Here is a 21,619-nt window from a genome sequence, read left to right on the forward strand (position 1 = left end):
AATAATATAGACTGGATATGACATAAGTGATTATTAATACTATGATCGGAGAGGAATGCTAAGATAGAAGATATTTTAGAAACTGAAAGTAAGTCCACTTTTCAAGAGCACAATTAAAATCGTTCCAAGGGCAAAAAATATAAATTCATTGTTTTTGTAAGTTTGGTTCAGACAATTTACATTCTCAGTCTAGTGCCTACTGTTCTTATCTTGCTGCCTGAGTGTTCCCCAGGTGAGTGCCATATACTCTGTCATGACACTAGCAATATTTTCCAAGACGTCCTTTTCTGTCTAAGATCAGTGGCCCCTGGCATTATGCCCAGTCCTTGGCTTCCCAAATTCTGAGCTGAAATAAGGCAACCTGCTTATTCAGACACTCAGAAGTGCAGCAAACTATTAGTAGATTTTGGTAAGCAAACAGAGGTGCCATATAATCACTTCTTTTGTAATTGTAGATGATGTAAACAGTTAAATTCTTAATAATTTGCTGAATAATAAATAAATAAAGTTGGATATGTATGCTAATGAAATATATCTGTCAGGTACTGAAAGTGTTCTTTAGGCTGCATTAGAAAGGAGGGATATCCATTCTCTCTTTAGGTTTATACTTGGTGGCCTATTGTTTAGCTACAGGTTGGAAAGATTGTATTCAGAGTGAATCAACGACTCAACAAATCCCTGTCTTCTATGAAGTCCTTTTGTTTGGTAGCTTTCATTGAGGAATCTGCAAAACCTTCTCTGTTCAGGATAACAGATGATGCATTATTGTTTTGAACAACAAAAGATGCTGGAAAGCAATGCCTGTGTGTTGTTTATATGTGATATTCTTCAGTCACAGGAATGAAACTTATTTTAAAAAGTGATTTAGAGAAATTTTCAATCAACTTTATAGAGACTATGAAATTTTACCTACTAAACAAGAGACATTGTGCATTATAAAGCCTTCATTATATAAGGCTCTCTGTCGAGCTTCAACTGGCAGAAGGACTTCAACAATCACATAGAACCACCATTAAATGTGTGATCATAAAACATTCCCTGGTTCCTAGGCAAAGCTAGTCGATGATGGTGGGTTATAGATAGAGCTGGTCAAAATTTTCCACTGAAAAATTTTTTAAATGAAAAAATGTCTTTTTCCAAACTAAAAATGATCATAAAAAGATTTTTTTAAAAATTCTGGTTTTAAAAACACGTGGAAATGTCAAAAAATTGTTTTTTTTAAACTCCTTTCTCTCATCTAAAATTTTGCCCAAAATTTTTAAACAATGAAAAACTGTTCTGTTTCATATTTAAAATTACCTTGAAATAAATTTTTTTGTGAAACTATGTTTCCTTTCTTTGACCAGTGTTAATTATAAACAAACCCCAGGCCCTTTACATGCTCAGGCAGATGTCGAGAAATGCAGCAACAAAATACTTACTGTTCTGGACTAGCAACTGAAGTCCTTCGCCCTTCCACGGCAATGTTGCTCTTGGGTCTCTTAACAACATGAGGTCTTGGAGGACGAACCTATTATATATACATACAATGGAGACATTTAATCAAATACTCTAACAAGCATCAAAACAAAAGACACAATCCACATAAAATCTGCAAAAATTGATCCATTGTCAGCTTAGACATTGCTTCCATTCAGAATCCCTCTTGCAAATTTATATATTTCTGTGCCACACTAAAATTATAACTAAATCTGTATTAAACTGAACTATAGTGACCCATATCATTAAAGGACTCTAAAGTAATGTGCGAATTTATATCTAAGTTTAGACATCTGGGCTAAAGGTTAAAATGGTTCAACTTATTTTACTTTTTTAAAGCAGCAATGTCATGTAAATGCTTTTGTCAGTTTGGAATCATATTGAAGATATGAGTAATTGGAAGAGTCAGGTCAATACACTGACTGAAGTGTATTAGTCATGTACTAAAAGTTTATTTCACTTCTGCACGCAGTAGATGAACAAATACTAGATCTTCTGACTGAGCCCCCAGATTGTGTGCTCCATGTAAAGACTTAATTGCTAAAATGAAAATGGGAAAGCCTTGTATTTTGTTGCACATTGTACTAGAGACCAGAGTTCAACTCCAAAACCACACTCGGTTTCTTTGCCTGTTTGTAATAAACTGATTGACTTTCTATAGTAATCGCTTCTGTGTAGGGAAGATAGCACTGAAGAAATGAAGAAGTGAAAATAAAAGTGAAAGCATGAAAAGCATTACCAATTTCCATGATGCCATAAAGAGTTTGGTCCCTTTCATCAGTTTAATAGAACGTATTATTAGGTGTGTTTCCATGAACACTGAAGAGTTACATGTGAATTTTATTCAGTAGCCCTTCAATAACATCTAAAGTTTTTCTGCAGTTAGATGACATATTTGATATACAGTTTCTATTAGTCTTATCTGAAGTTACCACTTCATCATCTTCTGATGCTGAGAAACATTGCTTTTTTTGCCCACACAGAACAGGAAATACACAAGCTTCAGATTAGGGCATGGAACAAACACAGGCCCCGATCATGCAAACATTTACACACACGCCTAATTTTTCTCGCATAAGCAGTATTATTGAAGTCAATGTGACTACTTGCATGTGTAAAGCTAAGTGCACACATAAGTGTTTGCAGGGTCAGGGCCACATGGTATAGACACCTTCTCCAATGGGAGTTTTTCATATGTAAGAATTGTTTTCATAACAAACCTCTAAGTTGTTGACTTAACCTAACATCATTTTCAGCAAGAATCTCCAAAGCCCCCAAATAAAGTAAGGAACACAACTAAACTTCTGCCATCCCTAAATTTGCGTTTTCTTAATAGCTGCAGTATATAGAAGGCTATTAAAGGTCTACAACCTAAATGCTCTTTGGATGACGGATTAATTTGTTTGCAGTGAGAGATGATGGTCTCTCCTCCCCCTTACCCCCACCCTTAGTATGGTTATAGGAACATAAAGTTCTAATTTCCACACCAGGAAAAAGCACTGAATCCTGTGTGTTGGGTTTGCCACACATGAGCATGCATAAGATAATAGCAGAATTATTATCTTTTCAATTTTTGTTTCAAAGGAAATAGCATGCAGCAGAAATCATGGAGAAGTTCAGAGACGGATTGCCGCTATTCATGCCGGGTGGAGGAAGGGCTTATAGGAAGGTCAGATGTTAAGGTCTTGAAGATCAGTCCTCACACAAGACTGTTCCTTTCTACAATAAAGACAACTTAAGAATGTGAATTTATGGCAGGAATGGAAGGATTAAGTTTGTGGCAACTTCCACTGAACTTGCAAGGTGGTGAAACATGGAGAAAAGAACAACAGAGCTAATTAGACAAGCTGAGCTGTCAGAGTGCAGCTGAATGGCTCAGTGCCAACAAACAAAAAGAATGGGCTGGCAATCAGCAGGATCGATGGAGAAGACTGCTTCATTAGGGATGATAAAACAGAGAGAGAGAGGCAAGCAAGAGGGATACAGGGAGAGAGAAAGAGAGAGGGAACGAGAGAAAGGAAGAAAGAAAGCTGTTTAATTAAGCCTGAGCTGGAAGATGATGCATAAAGCTGGCTTGTCATTGTGCTGTGAACACTTTCACCTTTTGGGTGGTACTCAAGGGGGGGGGGGGGGGGGACAACTTTGGATGGCTCCTCTAGTGTTACCAGCCCAGCAGCATCTGGGGAAAAATGCTAAGAAGGATTTAGAGCACTGTTCTAGGGGGACTGCAGGGGAAAGTCAGGAAACAAGCCAATTCCTTGCTGGATTTGAAGCCGTATATATCCAAGCAGGCTGGGTTAAATGTGTACTGAATGCACAAAAACCTAGAAAATCTGATGGTATGAGGGTGTATATGAGAAAGAAAGGGTAAATACCTAATGTAGAAGAGTTAAACTTGCATATAATAGTCCCTACTTCACCTTACACATTATTACTCAACACTTTAAGTGCTTTTCTTTAATTGAAAGAAGTTTCATTCCAGCCCACAGGTCCTGCTCACTATAAACAATGGTTCCTTTGTAAGGGTGTCACATTCATTTCCCAAAAGTGAAATATAAAAAGCTTATTTCTTTTTGTTTCCTTACTGTGTTTTTATTTCAAACTGCATCAGTGATGCATGCTACAAACATTCTTACCCTGAAAATGCCATCAACTAGCATCTACATATAAAGCAGTGGTTTTCAACCTTTTTTCATTTTCAGACCCCTAAAAAAATTTAGAATAGAGGTGCAGATCCCTTTGGAAATCTTAGTTAGTCTGTGAACCCCCATGGGTCCTTGAACCACAGGTTGAAACCAACTGTTCTATGGTAACAACCACCTTTTGTGGACCCCTTAGACATAAGTCTGTAGACCCCCAGGGGTCTGCGGACCACAAGTTGGAATAAAACCATTGGGATAAAGCATTCAGTATTTCCTGGCAGCAAGCAAGGGGAGGCAGTGTTGTGTGGTGGTTGGGCCTGGGCACAGAAGTCAGGGTATCTGGAGTCCCCACCTTGGACAAGTCACTTCCTGATACCCACCTTTGCAGCATGCTCTAAGATACAGAGAGGGAAAAGCACTCTGTGCAAAATGTTATTCTTTACGCTAAAAACGTGTGTTTTATCTATTAAAAACAAAACAACAGTATTTATAAACACATAATCTATGGATTTAGTAAACTTTAAAGATAAAGATATCAATTATGATATTCCCCCCCAGGCACTTATCACTTAAAGCCACATTATGGAAGCTCTGTATTCTTCTGAGTACATGCAAATACAATGTATAAGTCATACTTGCTGTAGCTATGCATAGTTACTGGAACAAAAGGTCTAGAAATGTATACTTTAAGAACTATTTTAATCATACACATTTGTCTTGATTTTCCTTCTGATGAAGGCAGCATTCCAGTTGCATTTGTTAGCACAGGCTGCTGAATGCAACAGGAGCTTTTATTACTACTTTCTAACCTTTTATTAATCACTTTGGGAGCAAAGACAGTTGACACAAACACATCATACTGAAGACTACTAATGTACTACATCTGAGAGATTAAACAGACTTGGCAAGATCTGCTTTGATGCAATACACTATTCAAACTGAAGCAATACTGTTCAGAAACATTTTGTCCACAGAAGTCCCTGCGTGGCCTGATGGCACACCACCAGCCTAGAGCAGAACAAGAGGAATGTGAAGTGCTACACGGAGCCTCTGGTTTTAGAAAGAATAAGGGGAAAATTTTTTCTCTGTGTACCATATCCTGGAGGGTCTCCAATATCAATTACATTCAAGCAGATGCATAAGCATAGTTAGCACTGCCTTTTATACATGTAGAAGGGACGTGTACAATGCAGAAATCCATAACAATGACTCTTAAGCACCACACCCACAGTTACAAAGGAAAAAACCATGCCATCTAAATATAAACTTAGGAACATGCACTGAAGGTTAAAAGTGAACCCACACCCAAGTGCACTGGTTAACCTGCTTGCCTGCACATCACAGTGACTAAACATCTTTAGCAAGTTTTAGCAAGACTAGATTTGAAAACTTGCTGAGTTGTTTTTTATATATATATATATATATATATATATATATATATATATATATATGGAAGCAAGTAGAGAAAGCATTTGCCTTCTGATGAAATTATGCTCACTGGGCAGAAATCTTAAATAGAATTAAATACCCTCTGAGTTTGTTGCAAAAACAACTGTCAGTTTGAACTGACACCAACTTATTTCCTTTGGTAAATAACAGTTACTGCCTCAGATCTAGCACAGTCTCCATTTTTAAAGGCATCTGGAATAGTTAATATGCAACAGTATGGCTACAAATCAGTGTTTAAAATAGAAAACTGCTTAGACAACATTTCCTTGCCTAACACAGGTGCTGCACTGATTTCTGTGTAGCTTTTCTGTAAAAGAGGCATTTGGTCTTACCAAGATGTTGGTGCCTGAAATTTTTTATACTATATACAATCAAATGGATCTCCAGCTAGCATTTTAAATGAGCATTATGCACATTTCTGTACAGGGCACAATGTGGTACTGCCCAGAAACAGATTTCCTATTCTTTAGACCTATCCAACTCAACGACTCTGGGAGGAAAAATTTAACAATCAATCCCAATGCATTTACAGCAAGACCTGGGGAAAATAAATAACTTAGTGTCAGATTTTTGCTTCCTTTCATATTTATGAGTTTAGTGCAAGTCTTCAAAAGCTCACTGGCTAAAAACGTATGTCAGCCTAGAAGGATTTTTGGTTTAAATAATCACTACAAGAGTAAAAACAAATGTCACACAAGGGCAGCATCAGCTACCTGCTGAATTGACCTACAGCTGCAGAACTTGCCGAAGAAAAGCAGAATAAAATGCAGGTCCCAAGGTTGTGCCACAGCAAAGAAGGAGGCAGTTTAGGAGCATAATTCCAATGTTGCTTTTTGCACGATTCAACAGTCCAAACTACCAAGATTTAGCAATGCTACTGAGAGCGCGATTCAGGCAGTGTTAAGCTGCAGCAGTGAGGCAAAACTACCAGCTACTCACGGGCCTAGATGAACGCTGTATCTTTGGAGGAGGCGGCCGAGGTGGACGTACTCTTTGCTGCTGTATCGAAGTGGAAACTTAGTAATCAGTACATTAAAATATAATCACCGCACATGAAAATACCTTTGATTTTGTATCAATAGCAGTCCAAATGGACAACAGCATGTGCTTTAACCCCACTCCATACTAACCCCAACTGGTGCAAATACCTTTCAAACACAGGAATACTGTCCTGACCAGTACACAGAAAGAAATAGTAGAAGAGCTCTGTATTGTTAGGGTGCATGTCTGCCTCCGAGGTGTAAATTATACCAGATGAAGCTCAGCACACAAAGCTCTCTAGATTAGACTGTCCAAAATGTATTATGACTTGAGGATAACCAAGGTGCACAATAACTCATCATTTCAAGCGCTCTAGATGACGTTTCAGGATAGAAAGTTGGAGAATGATACTATAATTAGCTTTTCTTCCCTAAGATTCCACGAGTGATTTTAGCGCTCACGTGATTCAGGGTATGTCCCTAGAATAAGAGACAGGTGGCATAGCCATAGCGGGCCCAGGCCTTCACAGGGTCCCAGAGTTCAGGCTCCAGCCCAAGTGCCTATATAGCCCCGCAACCCAAATCCCATGAGCCTGAGTCAGTTGACCCAGGCCAGCTGGGGGTGTTGAATTGCTGTGTAGATGTACCCAATGCGACTGAGGCCCCGAACCAGTAATGCACTTAGGCTCAGTAGACCACCTGTTCAAATCAACTGGACTCTTCATGTGCCTGAAGTTGAAGACATGATCGGGGGCTAGGTGCAATACCTAAAGCCAGGAATAGAGTGGACAGGAGCTGTGCAAGCGTTCTATATTTACTTCGGTCATTGCACCTGCAACCCCAACCTACTGCACCAGGTCCTGGGCCTAACTTGGAGCAAAAACTACTGAAGGGCAAGCCTGTGTGAGGTGGACAAATAAGGACTAGGATGGAATCCGTCCAGAGTCATCAGCACTTTTGAATGAAGACATACGTCTCCAGAAGTGAAAGGTCAATGTATTAATTAAAGGTGCCTATTTTGGTCCCCATAATTTTAAATTTTGTGTTGGCCAAGTCCTTGCTGCTGTAACTCTGCTGGAAATACTCCTATTCCGTTGCTTCTGATTACACAGCATAATAATAACCTTCATACAAGCAAGATTTTGTATGCACCCTACTGTTCTGCAGAACTAAGACTCAAGTGAACCAGGTAAGTTGAAACTGAATTAAAAGACCCCAAAAATTCCAAGTGCATTTTAGTGCTGAGGACTTGATAAAAACTAGAGTGGAATGTCCTTCTAGTGATTGCTTAAATGCATATGTGCTTGGAGAGAAATGAACAGAAGCCTGCAATGAAGTGAATACAAGAATTTCTATACATGTCTGCTGGGGAGAATAGCAACAATTGTATCACTACCTGAAAAGTACCACACATTCTGCAGACAAGACTTCTGTCAACTGTATGGAGAAAGGATACATACAGGCAGGGGGAGTCAGATTCAAAAATAAAGTCTACTCAGCCAGGTTAGTATATTTCAATGAAGATGAAGTTTCCATCACTCTATCTCAGCAGCAGTTCTCAACTTTCTGCTGGAGTGCCCTTTGCTCTGGACTGCAGATGGACATCTCCTCCCCCCATACTCCCACCCACACACACTGCTCTGACACAGCTCTGCAATCCAGCCCTTTTCTGTCATTCACACTCTTCTGTTCTCTTGCTCCTATCCAATGTATTTAAAAAACACATTTTCCATTTGCTGATTTTTACTTCATTGTTTGCTGCCCCACCCCTTCCCAATCAACAGAAGCCACGGGCTTGGGCTCTGTTAGTGGTTCTGGGGTGCCAGGCAGCATGCACTGTCATGGGTCAATTCCCTACAATGATAAGAGAGAAGTCTGGGCAGGGGAGTTGATGTCAGAGTCCGTCCATGCAAATGCTTCCAATAAAAGTCATCATAGGAACAAAGGGATTCTCACAGTGAGGTGATGGCTCCAGGTTCATGTAGCTTTCTTTCCCTAACCAAAATTTATCATTCCTCTCTTCTACTCCACTCCTCCCTGGGACTAGCCTGGGCTCCAGTCCATCTTCCCTCCCCATCTGCTCTGGCTTGGAATTTCTGCCTTTAATATATTTAACTTCCTTCACAGAGCTTGGGATATTTATTTTTTATTAGGTTGTAGCAGTCTCATACCTTCCGCAATTTATTTTCCTATTCGTATGCACAGCATTTATTACCTTAGTTAGTGAACCTCTGGCTCACTGAAGAGGAGCAGCCCTATATGATCGCTACAGTATTCTTTTTATATTACTTGCATTGTCTTCTATGCTTACATTTCTGTTTGCCTCCTGCATATATGTTTTGTTTTTTATTTGTGTAGAAAACTTAAATAATAGTACCTGACAGAACTGGCACGATGGAATAGTGATTTAGGAAATCTTAGTGTTTTCCTGATGCCACAGACTGAAGGGTGTTAGGAAGGTCAGTAATTCTATTTACCAGGGCGGTTTTAATTAAAAAAAAATGGCTTAATATTTCTTATCTAACGAAAGAAAAAGTCAGTCAGTAAAATGATATTAGGCAACATTTTCAATAGAAGTTGATGCTACCACTTCTTCAGAATTAGTTCATTTCACCAGCCGCTTTTCTTTACTATAGTCTATTGCGGAACCCGTCTTTGGTTTAGGATCTGAATGGCCTTGCAACAGCAAAATCCAGGCAAGTTTTGGAGAAAACACGGCAAGACTATGGCATCAATAGCATCAGCTGAGGAGCCAGAACCAACAGTTATATTGTTAAATCTTCTGAAAACAGGCAACCCCTTCCGAGAGGGACCGACCACACAGCATCTCAGGATTACCTCCTACCGAGATGATCAATACACTGATCACAGCCATTGCAAAGGCACATACAACTGAACATTACTTGCCCACCTTTATTACTCACTTGGTGATTTTGTCGGAGAGAAGGGGACAGGATTCATTATATTACCCGTATATATATACCCGTCACTTGCTAACAGAGAAAGGCAATAGCAATAAAGCAGGTTTAATTCCTTTTATAAAGGCTATCCCTCCAATCGCGCTGGAGGATGCACCATTACTTGCATGCCTTTTTTCCTTCATGGAGTTATTAACGCACACTGTATAATCTCCACATACAAATCAGAGAAGCCCAGAGAAGGCTCTGAAAGGAAGTACACAGAGGAATGACAGCATCAGGGATATTCCCTTTCAGCAGGAACTGGAGAAGTTGGTGGATAGTAAATGATTTCATTTTTTTCTTCTTGCCTATTTGCAAAAATAATTTAATTCTTCTGTCTGTCATACATCACTTAGTATTATTTCAGCATTGCCAAGCCTGTTCAACAGTCACTAGTTAGATCTCAAAAAATCATGCAAATAGCTTACAAATTATGAGATTAAAAAAAAAGTAAATGTTGGGGGTTCTTTATTTGTCATCTGGCCTGAGTCACTAGGGTGAACTTGGGTAATGTTTTCAAGCTCTTCTCAGAGTCTCTGAGGGGTAGAATCTTACTTTTTAAAAAACAAAAATGAGATTCTGACCTAAATAATTTGACTACAGGAGCTGGGGTTTTAAGAAAAACACAAATATTGCAAGATTCATGATAAAATCACAAGAGCTGCAACACTTACATACAGAGGTTCCCCACAGTCTGCCTCTTTCTCGCCCTTGCTCTCTGTCTGGGCAATTTACATTGGCTTTTTTAACACCATATTATGCTGAAAGCTCAAATCTAACGTTATGTCCACTATCGTCTGCATTCTCTTTCCAGCATTTCTTTCGTCCTTTAATGTACTTTCCCCTCAACACCAGCATTCATTCACCCTGATGCTTTTCTGCATCTTTTTGTTTCACTCATTACATTCTTTAGCTCCCTTTCCCTTTTCCTATTAATGTTATGCACATGTGCAAATGTTTTGCTAGATCAGGACCTTAAGTCACTGCTGGAAGCCAACCCAGGATGGATTCATCACTGTGTTGCCATTAGATGGCTGTTCATTTGCATTTGGTGGCCACAGCCCAGCTCCCCAGTGGACACATATCATCCTCATTCCAGGTGACACCACTGTTACTAGTTTCAGCAATGAAAGGAAACCCTGAACAGGTTACAGGGATTTTTCTGTCCCTCCCACCTCTGGAGTTGGTAGCTCCAATCAGGGTTGGGGCTCATTGGCAGGTAGAGTGAAGCTGGACTACAGACAGCATAGCACTTAGTGGTACTAACAGGACATGGGGTGTCTGGCCTGGCTATACGTACAGTTGCTTGCAGATGAGCCAACCTCTAACTACTGGGGCTTAAGAGGAAACTTAACCTGGGGACAGGTTATTCCCCTCTGCCTACTGCAAGCTTTCTTGCACTTTGTCTGAATCAGCAGGTACTAGCCTGTATTGATGGCAGGATACTGGCTGAGATGGACCCTGGTCTGATGCAGTATGATAATTCTTATGTTTCTATGAGCAGCACAGATGGACTCCAGAGAAAATCTCAACCAGCTACTCTTTGGTCAAGGATGGGTGCTGTGATGCAGGGCCTTGGGGGAGGGGAGGAAGCTTTGTTCTTTCCCTAGACTACAGAAAGCATTCCATTAGAATGCTCCAAATTGCCTAAGGCTAGAACAAGGCTTGATTTGAGACAAGCCAATGCACATTGTGTGCAAGTATCATTTTTGATCCATGAGATAAGCACAAAATCCATGCAAGTGAACATGAAAATTACCATATATATTGCTGTATAAGCCAAGAGATTCAGGCTGAAATTCAAAGGCCACAGGGGGAGGAAGAGAGGTGTGGCAGGGGAAGGGAAAGAACAAAACACCAAGTCTACACCAAATGAGAAAAGTAGCTTCACAAGCATGCATGACATTTAAGACGCAAACTCTGAAAGCTCACATTTGGCTTATACATGGGGCACTGACTTCTCACTGAAATTAGAGGCCCGTTTATATGCAAGTCAGTATATAAAGTACATGTTATGCTGGAACAAATTTGGGGGATGGGAGGGGGGAGGAAGGGAACACAGAACAGTAAAGTACCCTTCTAAAGAAGGTGGGACACAAATACCCCTTAGGATATACCAATGCATACCCCAAAACACAGAGTTTCCTGAACAGGCAAAACAACACAGATGTGGAAGTTCTATTTCCAGGGGCAGTTATTCCAGGAATAATGCAGCCACAAAAGAGGCCAGCACCCACTGCAGTGTAGGTAGTAACAAAGTTCGCACAATACCTGCAAGAATGGATTAAGACAGGATATGTGAATCCATACCTTGGGCTGGAAAGGGGGTCTCTGAACTCTAAAGTCTTGATTGAGGGGCAGGGTGGTAAAGACATCCACAAGCAGTGGTAGAGCGTACCACAAGAACTGGGGTAGAGGTGATAGCAGAGAGCTGGGAGTTCTGTGAGCACTTTTGTAGGAGAAGGGGGTGCCTTGATTGGATTGAATTCAGGCACCATTTACTTTTGATCCACTAACGAATGATTGTTCCACTCAAAGCCCCACGTTGGAAAGTGCCTATTTGTTTTCTAAACAGGTCTTATTTATGAAGTTTCATTTTAAATATAGGCTTACAATCAGAACCATTCAGCTCTTATGAGGAGTGCTTTTCCAGAGCTTACTGATGAAGCTTACTTCTTTGTACATATAATTATTAGAGACAGACAGGCCCATTAGATCATCAACAGTCCATACTTTTGCAAGTGCAGAACTGCTCCTTAGAATACTACTTCTAGTGATTTATCCAGTCAAGTTTAAAATGGCTCTAGTGGCTTTCATCACTTCCCATGGCAGCCTATTCTACACACCTAATAGTTCTTAAAATTAAAAAGTTAAGCCACTTTAAGAAAATGTCACTTCAGCTTTAGAAGATTTTGGTTTCCTTGAGGTTCCTCAGGAGGAATCAGTTTATAACAAATATGTCATAACTTACAGAACTGTAACCCAAGCAATGGCAATTCAAAGCCTGGCCCCAACAGCCTGATCCGGAATTCATCTCCTTCATTTAAGTGCTGCTGAAAAACCAGATCATTGTGGAATGCTAGGTCTCTCTCTCTCTCTCTCACTCTCACACACTCACACACACACAAATATCTGAGCTCAAATAAGCTTTGTGTAAGAAGGCTTTTAATCTCTGAACCTTTCCTCTGGTCATTGTTGAGATGAAAAAGCAAGACCACATATCTATGGCAGCATGGCTTCCGAGAAACTCACACTGACAAGTAACTACTATGGCTAAATCAACATTGTAAAGCACAACACAAAAAGAACAGGGTAAGGGCAACAGAAAGTAATTGACATACAGGTCTACCAGAAGATAACAGTTATTTGCCCTTTGCCAGAGCCTCATTTTTAATGTTGATGTTAATATCTGTCACCAGGATGGGATAAGTAAGTATATTCATAGTATATGAAGATCATATTTACTAGAATAGCATCTGATTGAAGTTAATTTATTGATGCAGCAAAACACATTGTTTCTAAAAGGTCAGCAGGGGAACTGGTGTTGGAATATCAACTTAATTACCTGTGCTGCATGGATGAATGGGTACAACACAGCGCATGGCTGCATTACTAAAAGCAGCTAAATTACCGTACTAGGCATGTTTCAGAGTAGCAGCTGTGTTAGTCTGTATTCGCAAAAAGAAAAGGAGGACTTGTGGCACCTTAGAGACTAACCAATTTATTTGAGCATAAGCTTTCATGAGCTGTAGCATGTTCTTGAATGCATGTACTGTAGAGCCTTTTCTCTGAAGGGAAAAGTCTAAATTAGGATATTCTTACTCATCTCTATTTACCAACATACTTTCTTATTCTGGATATTTTCTTAATTGTGTTGTTCCAAACATTTCTGAAGTGACAAGATACTAAGCAACTTTACAGAAAACTAATTCTTAGATGCTTAGTGGGCGTTGATTTACTAATTATTAGACAAGTCATTTTAAACCATAAGCTGCCTGGCAAGAATTCTTAGAAATTTTTACAATGCAAAGGGCACATATTTGAAAATGATATAACCAAATAGATAATAAAATAATTTATACTACATCCATGGAATATAACTTTATTTTTTCACACTAGGGAAAACTTTTTAAACAAAAAATAATTTTCAATGTGTGAATTAACAGCTGGCGAGCAGATTATTATCTCAAACTATAACTGGGTAGCTCTGTTGCAATAAAGCAGTTATTCTTCAAAAATGGTATTGAAAATAGAGCCTTTATCAGTAGATTAGAGGTGTTATTTCATTTGCAGCAACAAGTGCAGTGAGAAAAAGCTATGGACAAAGGCAGGGCGAAACTGTAAACAAGAAAAAGTCTGCTCATTGGCACATGCAGTAAAGAAGTGTTTGCTCACAATCGCAGAAGTTCTAATTCTAGAGGCAAGAGGGGAGGTATGTTTAATGGATTCCACAGCAGAGTTTCTTATACATGAAAATCATGGCCATCTCAAAAACACAGGATGGTTTTGGAAAATGTTACTATGTTTTAAAGACAGACACTGGGGCAAGAGATAGACTGTTCTGAGTGTATCAACACTTTCTCTCTTTGGAAGGGATCTAATATGTTGATTTTGGAACGTGAACTGGATACGCAATAAAAATTGAGACAATAATCATGCTGAAAAATGTACTGAACCAAAAACGATGCAGTAAGGAAAGCAGGTGGAATCTATGAGGCAACTGCTTTATAATCAGTAGCGCATACACTATTTTATACACCCTTTCATATGCAGAGCTCACAAATTGGGATGACATGACTACATATATTTTTTATTCGTACGTCAGGAACAGAAATCTCTGTGCTTTAAACAGAGGTCTCCTTCCTTCAGTCACATTAGAGGACTGGAAGGGTAGCACAAACAACTAAAGAGATACAGAGAAAGGTGACACCTCCCCCTCCACCTGGCTTGTCCTAAAGATGTGCCATGAACCTATGATGAGGAAGAGAAAGAGTCACAATTAAACTCTCTCATTAGCTTAATGAGAGGGACTGAGAAAATTCCCTTGGTTAACAACTGGAGAGGGAAGTGAACCATTTATACGACCCTCTCGCTCCTTAGGCAACACAGAGAAAGCACCACCACTTTGTGGGCTTGTAAGCGTGCTTGGCATGACACCAACATGGGTACCTCCAGATGTACCTCCAAAGTGACAGTGATCAATAAAGCTCTTTGGAACATTCCACATTATCAAACCAGGGACCCCAATAATGTCCAGAATGGCCCCAGCCATCATGAGACTGTCGGGAGCCCACTTACTGAGATACGTAGGAGCGATTCCCACCCCCCACCCCCAACAGAACTGGGTTTTTTGAAGCTTTGTTTTTATTATCAGCTTTCTCTCAACCAGTACGATCCACCACAGTGGAAGCCAAAGGATCCTTTCTTTGTGGCTTCTCTAGGATGACAGGGCCACAAGCCTTTTCTCAGGGGAATCAGTGGTAAAGCACACAAGCTACACCCATAAATCCATGCTCTGCAAATCATCCCAGAATAGCTGGATGTTTCTTTTATATAACATTACATTTTCATGTTTTATTTATTATTTAGTATTAAGCATACCGCCTTTTAGACTGAGAGATGGAACCTGAATCCGGGATAGAAAATCCAGAGATCATTGCTTAGACCAGGGATCCTCAACCTTTTTCTCTCTGAGGCCCCCTTCGACATGCTATAAAAACTCCAGGGCCCAGCAGGGGTGGGGAGGCCTCGGGGCAGGGGTCTTGGGCATAGGCGTAGTTTGACTTCTATTGGGGGGGGGGGGGGGATGGACACACACGAGCCATCTCCGCATGGCAGGGTCCAGGAAGGAAGTGCCACCTCCTGACTCTCCTAAGCAGGCCAACCAGCCTGCTGGGGGGGGGGGGGGGGGGAGAGAGAAGAGAGGAGAACACGTAACCAAAAATTATAACTCAGAGGTGGAGGGCTTAGCTCAAAAAGTTTTAAAACAGCTTAGGGTGCAGGGAGGAGGGAGCTGGGGCTGTCTGCAGGCACAGGGGTATCTTGGGGTGCAGGGAGGGGGGTGACCAGGGGCTTTGTGTAGGCAGGGGGTAGCTCAGGGTGCAGGGATGGGGGTAGCTGGGGCTATGTGCAGGGAGAGAGGTACTAGGGGCTGTGTGCGGGCAGGGGGTAGCTCAGGGTGTAGGGAGAGGGTACTAGGGGCGGTGTGCTAGGAGGACTCCCGTGTGGTCCCGGTTCCCAGAGGGGTCTGCCAGCCACAGAGCTGGGTCTCCCCACCCGGGGGGCTCTTACTGACTGCCTCTGTAGGAGCAAAGGGGCCTGGGAGCTGAGGAGCAGCTTCAACTTGACGCACCAGCAGGAGAGGAGGGAACGCTGCAGATGCCTGCTCCATGGCACCAGCCAGAGCAGTAGCTGCCCCGCACTGCCTGGCTCCGGATTCCCACCTCCGAGCTGGCCAGGGGGCAGGGAGAGGAGATGAGGGTCAGGGGAGGTCAGGACTGCTGTGCTCTTGTCGTGCAGTTTGCGGGGGTGGGGCAGGGAATGCCCTCCATGTCCCCAACCCTGCCCATGGGCTCAGGGCTTCTGCCCCACAGGGAGTACCAGTGCTTGGGGCTCCGGGATTCAGCCCCGCAGAGGGTGCCAGGGATCAGGGTTTCAGCCACAGGGCCCCACGGACTCCTTGAAAGGGGGGGTCCACAGACCACCTAGGTCAGAACTGCTGGCTTAGACTATTTCCATGGAGCATTATGATTTAAAACCAATTCTGTGTTTAAAAGTGCAATTCTATTTTAAATAGACGACAAACCACTTTCATTACAGAGTTCAACAGGAAATGTATGAAATACTGTTTTAATTATCTAGAGAAGAGAGCATTTTATTATGTTTCACAGAATTACACATGCATATTTTTTCATAGGTGAGCTGTGCTGAGCAGACATTTTCAGTGCATGCCCCCAAAGTAGCACGTATTCTTATACAATGTTGACAGGAGGAGTATTTTGTAGTGGTAGTGGTTAATTTGTAGTGGCATTTGTGGTTTGAAGGCTCGTCAAGATGTCTGATTACTTCCCATGCAACTAGCTCCAGTGATGGGAAAGTTCCCGTGCTGTGTAAAAAAAAGGCAGCAAAAGAAACCACAGAAGAGGATGCAAAAGTGAATTGGGACTCTGGCCACTTGGTTACTGTAGTTTCATTTTTTTTAAATGTAGTGTGTCTAGCTGCAGTAACAACACTAACAAAAATTAAACTCCTCTTCAGATTCCATAGTCAAATGACAGATATTCTAAGACACTGCAGGAGAATGCAGTTCTGTAATGCTATACATAGTGCATGGATGACAGGCACCTACAGAACATAAACATACTGAGAACCTAGGGCCTTCATTACCCCAGAACACCCTACAACATGCTCAAGTTATACCCCCAGTCAAGTTTATTTTTGTTCACACACAAAGGCTAGAAGCATCACATTCCAGGCAGCTAAACCTTCAAGCCAGAAAGTTCATCCTTGGTATTGCCATCCAGTTTCTGGCTGTTTTGTTTCTGAAGAGCTTCGGCACAAGTCCCTTTCTCTGAGCCTTCCTTATGCAACATGCTTTAGCCATTAATACCTTTCAGATATTACATTTGCAACAATGCACAAGCTTATATGTGTGCATCAGTCATAGAGAAATAGATCAAAACAAAGGAGAATCCACCACTTACAGAGGGACTTTCTCACAAAGCAAACACTTCACTCAACGAAATCTATTTTGACAGCAGTTTGCTGTATCCCCTCTATTATTACTGCAGTTGTTGGTGTTTTAATAAGGGCTCTATGCCCCACGGCACTCACACCCAGTCCATCTTCTTCTGGATCCTGCAGTGAAATCTGAATCCTACATTTATGGTATCACAGGTTCCAAACCTGCATTGATAACTGTGTGGGCACAGGGGAATATCCCTAGAATCAGGGCAAGTCTATTGCCACTGATCTGTCACAAACTTAACATCCTTCTTCTATCTTCAAACCGAACATCACTTTCACTTGCATTAACAGGCAGGGAATGTATTATAAAGTCAATACAGGAGCAAGTAACAGGAGAAGATGGGCTGGGAGAGAGAACCGTCTTAATTTACCAAACTACTACTATTCTGGGTCACTAGCTAAAACAGCAAGGAGCTGTTTGAAGGGTGGGTGGGCGTTTGAAGTATGAAATCGATGAAAATTTTTCATAAATTCCAATGCTCCTCTTCCAAAATAAGACAAGTTTCTACTGAGAGTGTTTTTCCTCTCTCTTTCTGCTCTCCAATCCAAATGCATGGAGAGAATGTTTTAAAAATTCCTGGACCCGGGAATATATTTATTCCCATGTGTGAAAGTCTATCCATCCACTGTCTCAGCAGAGTTTAAAATCACAGCTAATAGGTTAACAACTGTTTTTCTTCTGCTTCAAATGAAGAATATCAGAAAGCTGGGGGAATGTTCGGCTCCCCAATTTGTACTGACTGCTCACAGCTACCTGCGATGTCTGTTTGACAGGACTGACATTTTGTATCGCTGTAAGATGGGAAAACGTGTGACATTTTTATTCATGGTGGCGTACGCCCTTGTAATGATCAGCCCTGGTCGATGTGCTTACTGCAGCAGCCCCTGAGCCCTCGGAGAACAAACAGGAACCGAAGGTGCCAGCAGTTCGACTGCTTTATTAAACACCACCAGGATTCTAACGAAGAGCAACTGCTGGAAAATCTCACTGTCAAATCCTCAAGGACACTGTCAATGCAGAGCTAACTACATATATTTTTCATTTAAAATACTGGAAAATCCATCTATGTACTATTAAAAATAAAGAAAAAAGCCAGACTGTTTTTGTGGGTGTGTTTTTTTTTTTAAAGCTGGTCACTTGGTCAGCTTTTCACAGGGCTATCGGGCCTAATATCAGAATTCAAATCTAGGAAATCCGTGCTGCCCAGCTGATTTAAATGAATGTCAGTAGATGGATACATACTTCATTATTTTTTTAAAAGCCGTTTCTATCTAGCAGGCGGGATGCTTGAAATAAGCAAGCCTCTCATTTAAGGAATTCTAAAAACAGCACTGCCTATCTGCCTGGTTTGGCTCCAGCATTTGCTGAGGAAGTCTGTACTATTAGGGCAATATCCCCTCCACCACCACAAAAAAAATTACATTCCTTCTAAATGTACAGCATGGCGCTTTGTAACTGTTCTACTCTGTACTAACCAGCCCTGGCTCTGAAAAGGCAAATCCAAATACAGCTGGCCACACAAGCAATCACAGTGAGCTTAGCAGTTAGAAGAACTGCGTGTTATATTTCACGTACTTCCCTTTTAATCTTTCTGTTCAATCCAGGGGCCCAGAGGTCAATTTAGACAGTTCTGGCCTAACTGCACATATCCACTTGATCAGTTATATGTAAGAAACTTCTGGATGCTAATGTCCATTGACAGCCTAAGCGAGTCATCCACAAGACCCTCTGAGCTTTTCTCAGGTTGTCAATCTAGGTGATTTGGTTTGCCTTGCATGCACTGATGTATTTATTTTATATATGTATGTATTATTTATAAAGCACAGTTATGTTTCCATATGCCAGCAGTGATGTCCCTCAGAGTAACAGGTCTAACAAGGAGACTGTACAAAAATGTTACAGTTGCTATAGTTTGTCACAAAACCCTAGGAGGGCTGCTAAACTACAGTGTTCCTCCATACATCCCGATCCAAGGGTTATCACATTTGACTTACATGTACCCAGGGAATTACTTTTATTCTGCACAGCACTGTAGACCAGCCTCATTTAAAGCATTTGGAATGCCAAAGCTGGCAAAACATATAGGACCTGATTCAGAATACGCATCTGTGTGAACAGACACCTTTGCCTCTGCTGATCTGAATGCAGGATTGGGGTCCTATTGTCTGTGTCACATTAGTCTAAGCCTGAGCGCCTATGTAATAATGTGAGCTACACACATGGAACTGTTCTACTAGCCAAGGACATAGCTGTCTTGGACTCATTAGAAAACATTGGCAACTGAGGTATGCACTGCAGCTGGTGTAGGTGTACATCTTCCTAAAGAGAGAGCCAGGTCTCACTTGTCAAATATTTACATGCATGAGAAGAGCATGAGCCTTTAGTTAGATAATTCCTATCCTATGGATTGTCACTCCTGCAAATCTCTCACGCCGTAAAGCTGGGTTTCACCCAAATGCGTTATTTCCCTGGTGCATTGACATTATTTTCAGTCTCTGTCTAAGAACAGTGTCACTGTAAAACAGCAAAGGACAGTTATTCTGCAATACACACCAGATGGACAACTGTTTCTGGGCCAAGTACAGTCCTGCCCCTTTAAAATTCTCCTCTCCTGCGGGGGGACTTCCACTGAAGAACACTGAATTCCTGTTGAAAAGGATGGGGTAGAGAGGGAGATTGTCCTTTCCTACAGAACAGGAAGAATTTTAAAGGGCCAGGACTATATTTGTATTAAACCCATGAGCACTAGGCAGAGGGAGAAGAGGACCCAACCTCTGCTCACGTAAAGGAAGAGGGAGGCCACCTTGTCCATTAGTGAGGAGGAGAGGGACAGAGGCTTGTTTCCTTAATGAAGATGCCTAACCCATTAGCGAGTTGGGAGCGGAGTTGGGGGGAGAGGAGGAGTCTGGCTCTGAAACCACAGCATACAATTGCATGAATATTAGAAAGTGAACTTGTTTCCCCCTTTGATTTCTACTTCACTACAATATAATTCCTGCTGAGACAAAGGGGAAATCTGCTATTGTTCCAATGCACCTGGGTGTGAGGGGAGTTACATGGTCCGGCAAAGCAGCCTTCGTTCCCTCCTCACTTGATCTCTTTTATACTGGAGATAATCCCTCCTTCTGCTTGCCCCGGCCTTCCTGATCCAGTTCTGCATTTCTGGAATGTTGCTGGCTTGTTCTTTTTTTCTTCTCCCTGATCTCCTTATGCTGTTTAATCTTCTCAAAGAAACAACCTGCCACCCTGCCACAGTAGCATCGCTCGTTCTGCACCTCTAGAGGCAGGCCATAAAGGAGGAATGAACATGCTTGCATAGCTCCCTTACACCAAATGATCAGAACAGCAAATGAGTTGGAAATGTCCAAACCTGCACCCCGCAAAAGTTTAATTGCCAATAAGAATCCAACTTGGAAGAGCATTCTGGTTAAGTGGGAAGCCCATTTAGATTCACAGATAGATTGCTTTAGTAATGTGAATACCCTTTCAATTTAATCCACTATTCCTGAAATTCAGTTAAAATTGGTTTCCCAGAATGTTAATTCTTCCTAATTTGCATCAGAAGTGGAATATAATCAAATCTCTTAAATAAATGGGCACTTGACAAAAGTTCTTTGCATTTTTCTCCCTTTCCATTTTATTGAATTCCACTTTTTGAAAACATAAATGAAATAAGAATAATTCTATTCCCAGATAACAACAATATTCCATACAACCTTGAACACATTCACACTGACTACAAACAATTAGAGAAGTAATTAGAACTGCCAGTATAATTCACTTCTTGTGGAATGATGCACGAAGGGAGAAGGGGCTGAACATTTCCCCAACAGCCAATGGTTTAGTCTGATCAGCCACATCAGCCTGGGTTTGTTTTGCACTGTACTGTACCCTGCGGTATTGTTAATGGTGTAAGCTCTGCAGGTTAGGAACTTTGTCACAGGGTGGGCTGGCCCTTTAAAGGAGCTGGAATCAGTCCCGCTTGTGCCTAGTTAAGCTACCTCCCAGATGCTGGGTTTGAAACCAGGGGTCAAGTGCTCGTCCTGCAGGTCAGCTGCCCTCATATAAGAAGCAGACAATCAGCTCAGTGACAGGTGGAACAGTAGGGAGACTCCTGCAGGAGACCCTGGGAAAGGACCGGGGGGAACTCCAAAGCAGTTAGGTGGAAGATCTGGCTGGAGACGTGCTGTGTGGGCTGGGGCAGAAGCGTGATCAAGAAGAAGCCTGGCTTATCAGGTCTGAGTGTGACAGTTAAATTTGGACAATAACTCCATCCTTCAGGAAAGGACTAAAATCTGCTGCTGGTGGGTCTTTTATTTGACTGTGTTGGCCCGTCAACTTGGGCTATTAGATTTGGCACAC

The 21,619-nt window shown here is 41.5% G+C and overlaps 1 protein-coding gene across 3 annotated transcripts in view; it reads right to left on the minus strand.

Annotated features, from left to right (window-relative positions):
* Window positions 1–21,619, minus strand: part of DENND1A (DENN domain containing 1A) — a 421,747-nt gene that overhangs the window by 80,642 nt on the left and 319,486 nt on the right. For all 3 annotated transcript variants that reach the window (XM_084650295.1, XM_084650293.1, XM_084650294.1), the window contains exon 20: window positions 1,422–1,510. In XM_084650295.1, the coding sequence (XP_084506421.1) occupies window positions 1,422–1,510 (89 nt within the window). The remainder of the gene's footprint in view (window positions 1–1,421; window positions 1,511–21,619) is intronic.

The sequence above is a fragment of the Lepidochelys olivacea genome (genome assembly GCF_965140295.1).
Source record: "Lepidochelys olivacea isolate rLepOli2 genome assembly, chromosome: 16".
In the NCBI taxonomy this organism is placed as follows: Eukaryota; Metazoa; Chordata; order Testudines; family Cheloniidae; genus Lepidochelys; species Lepidochelys olivacea.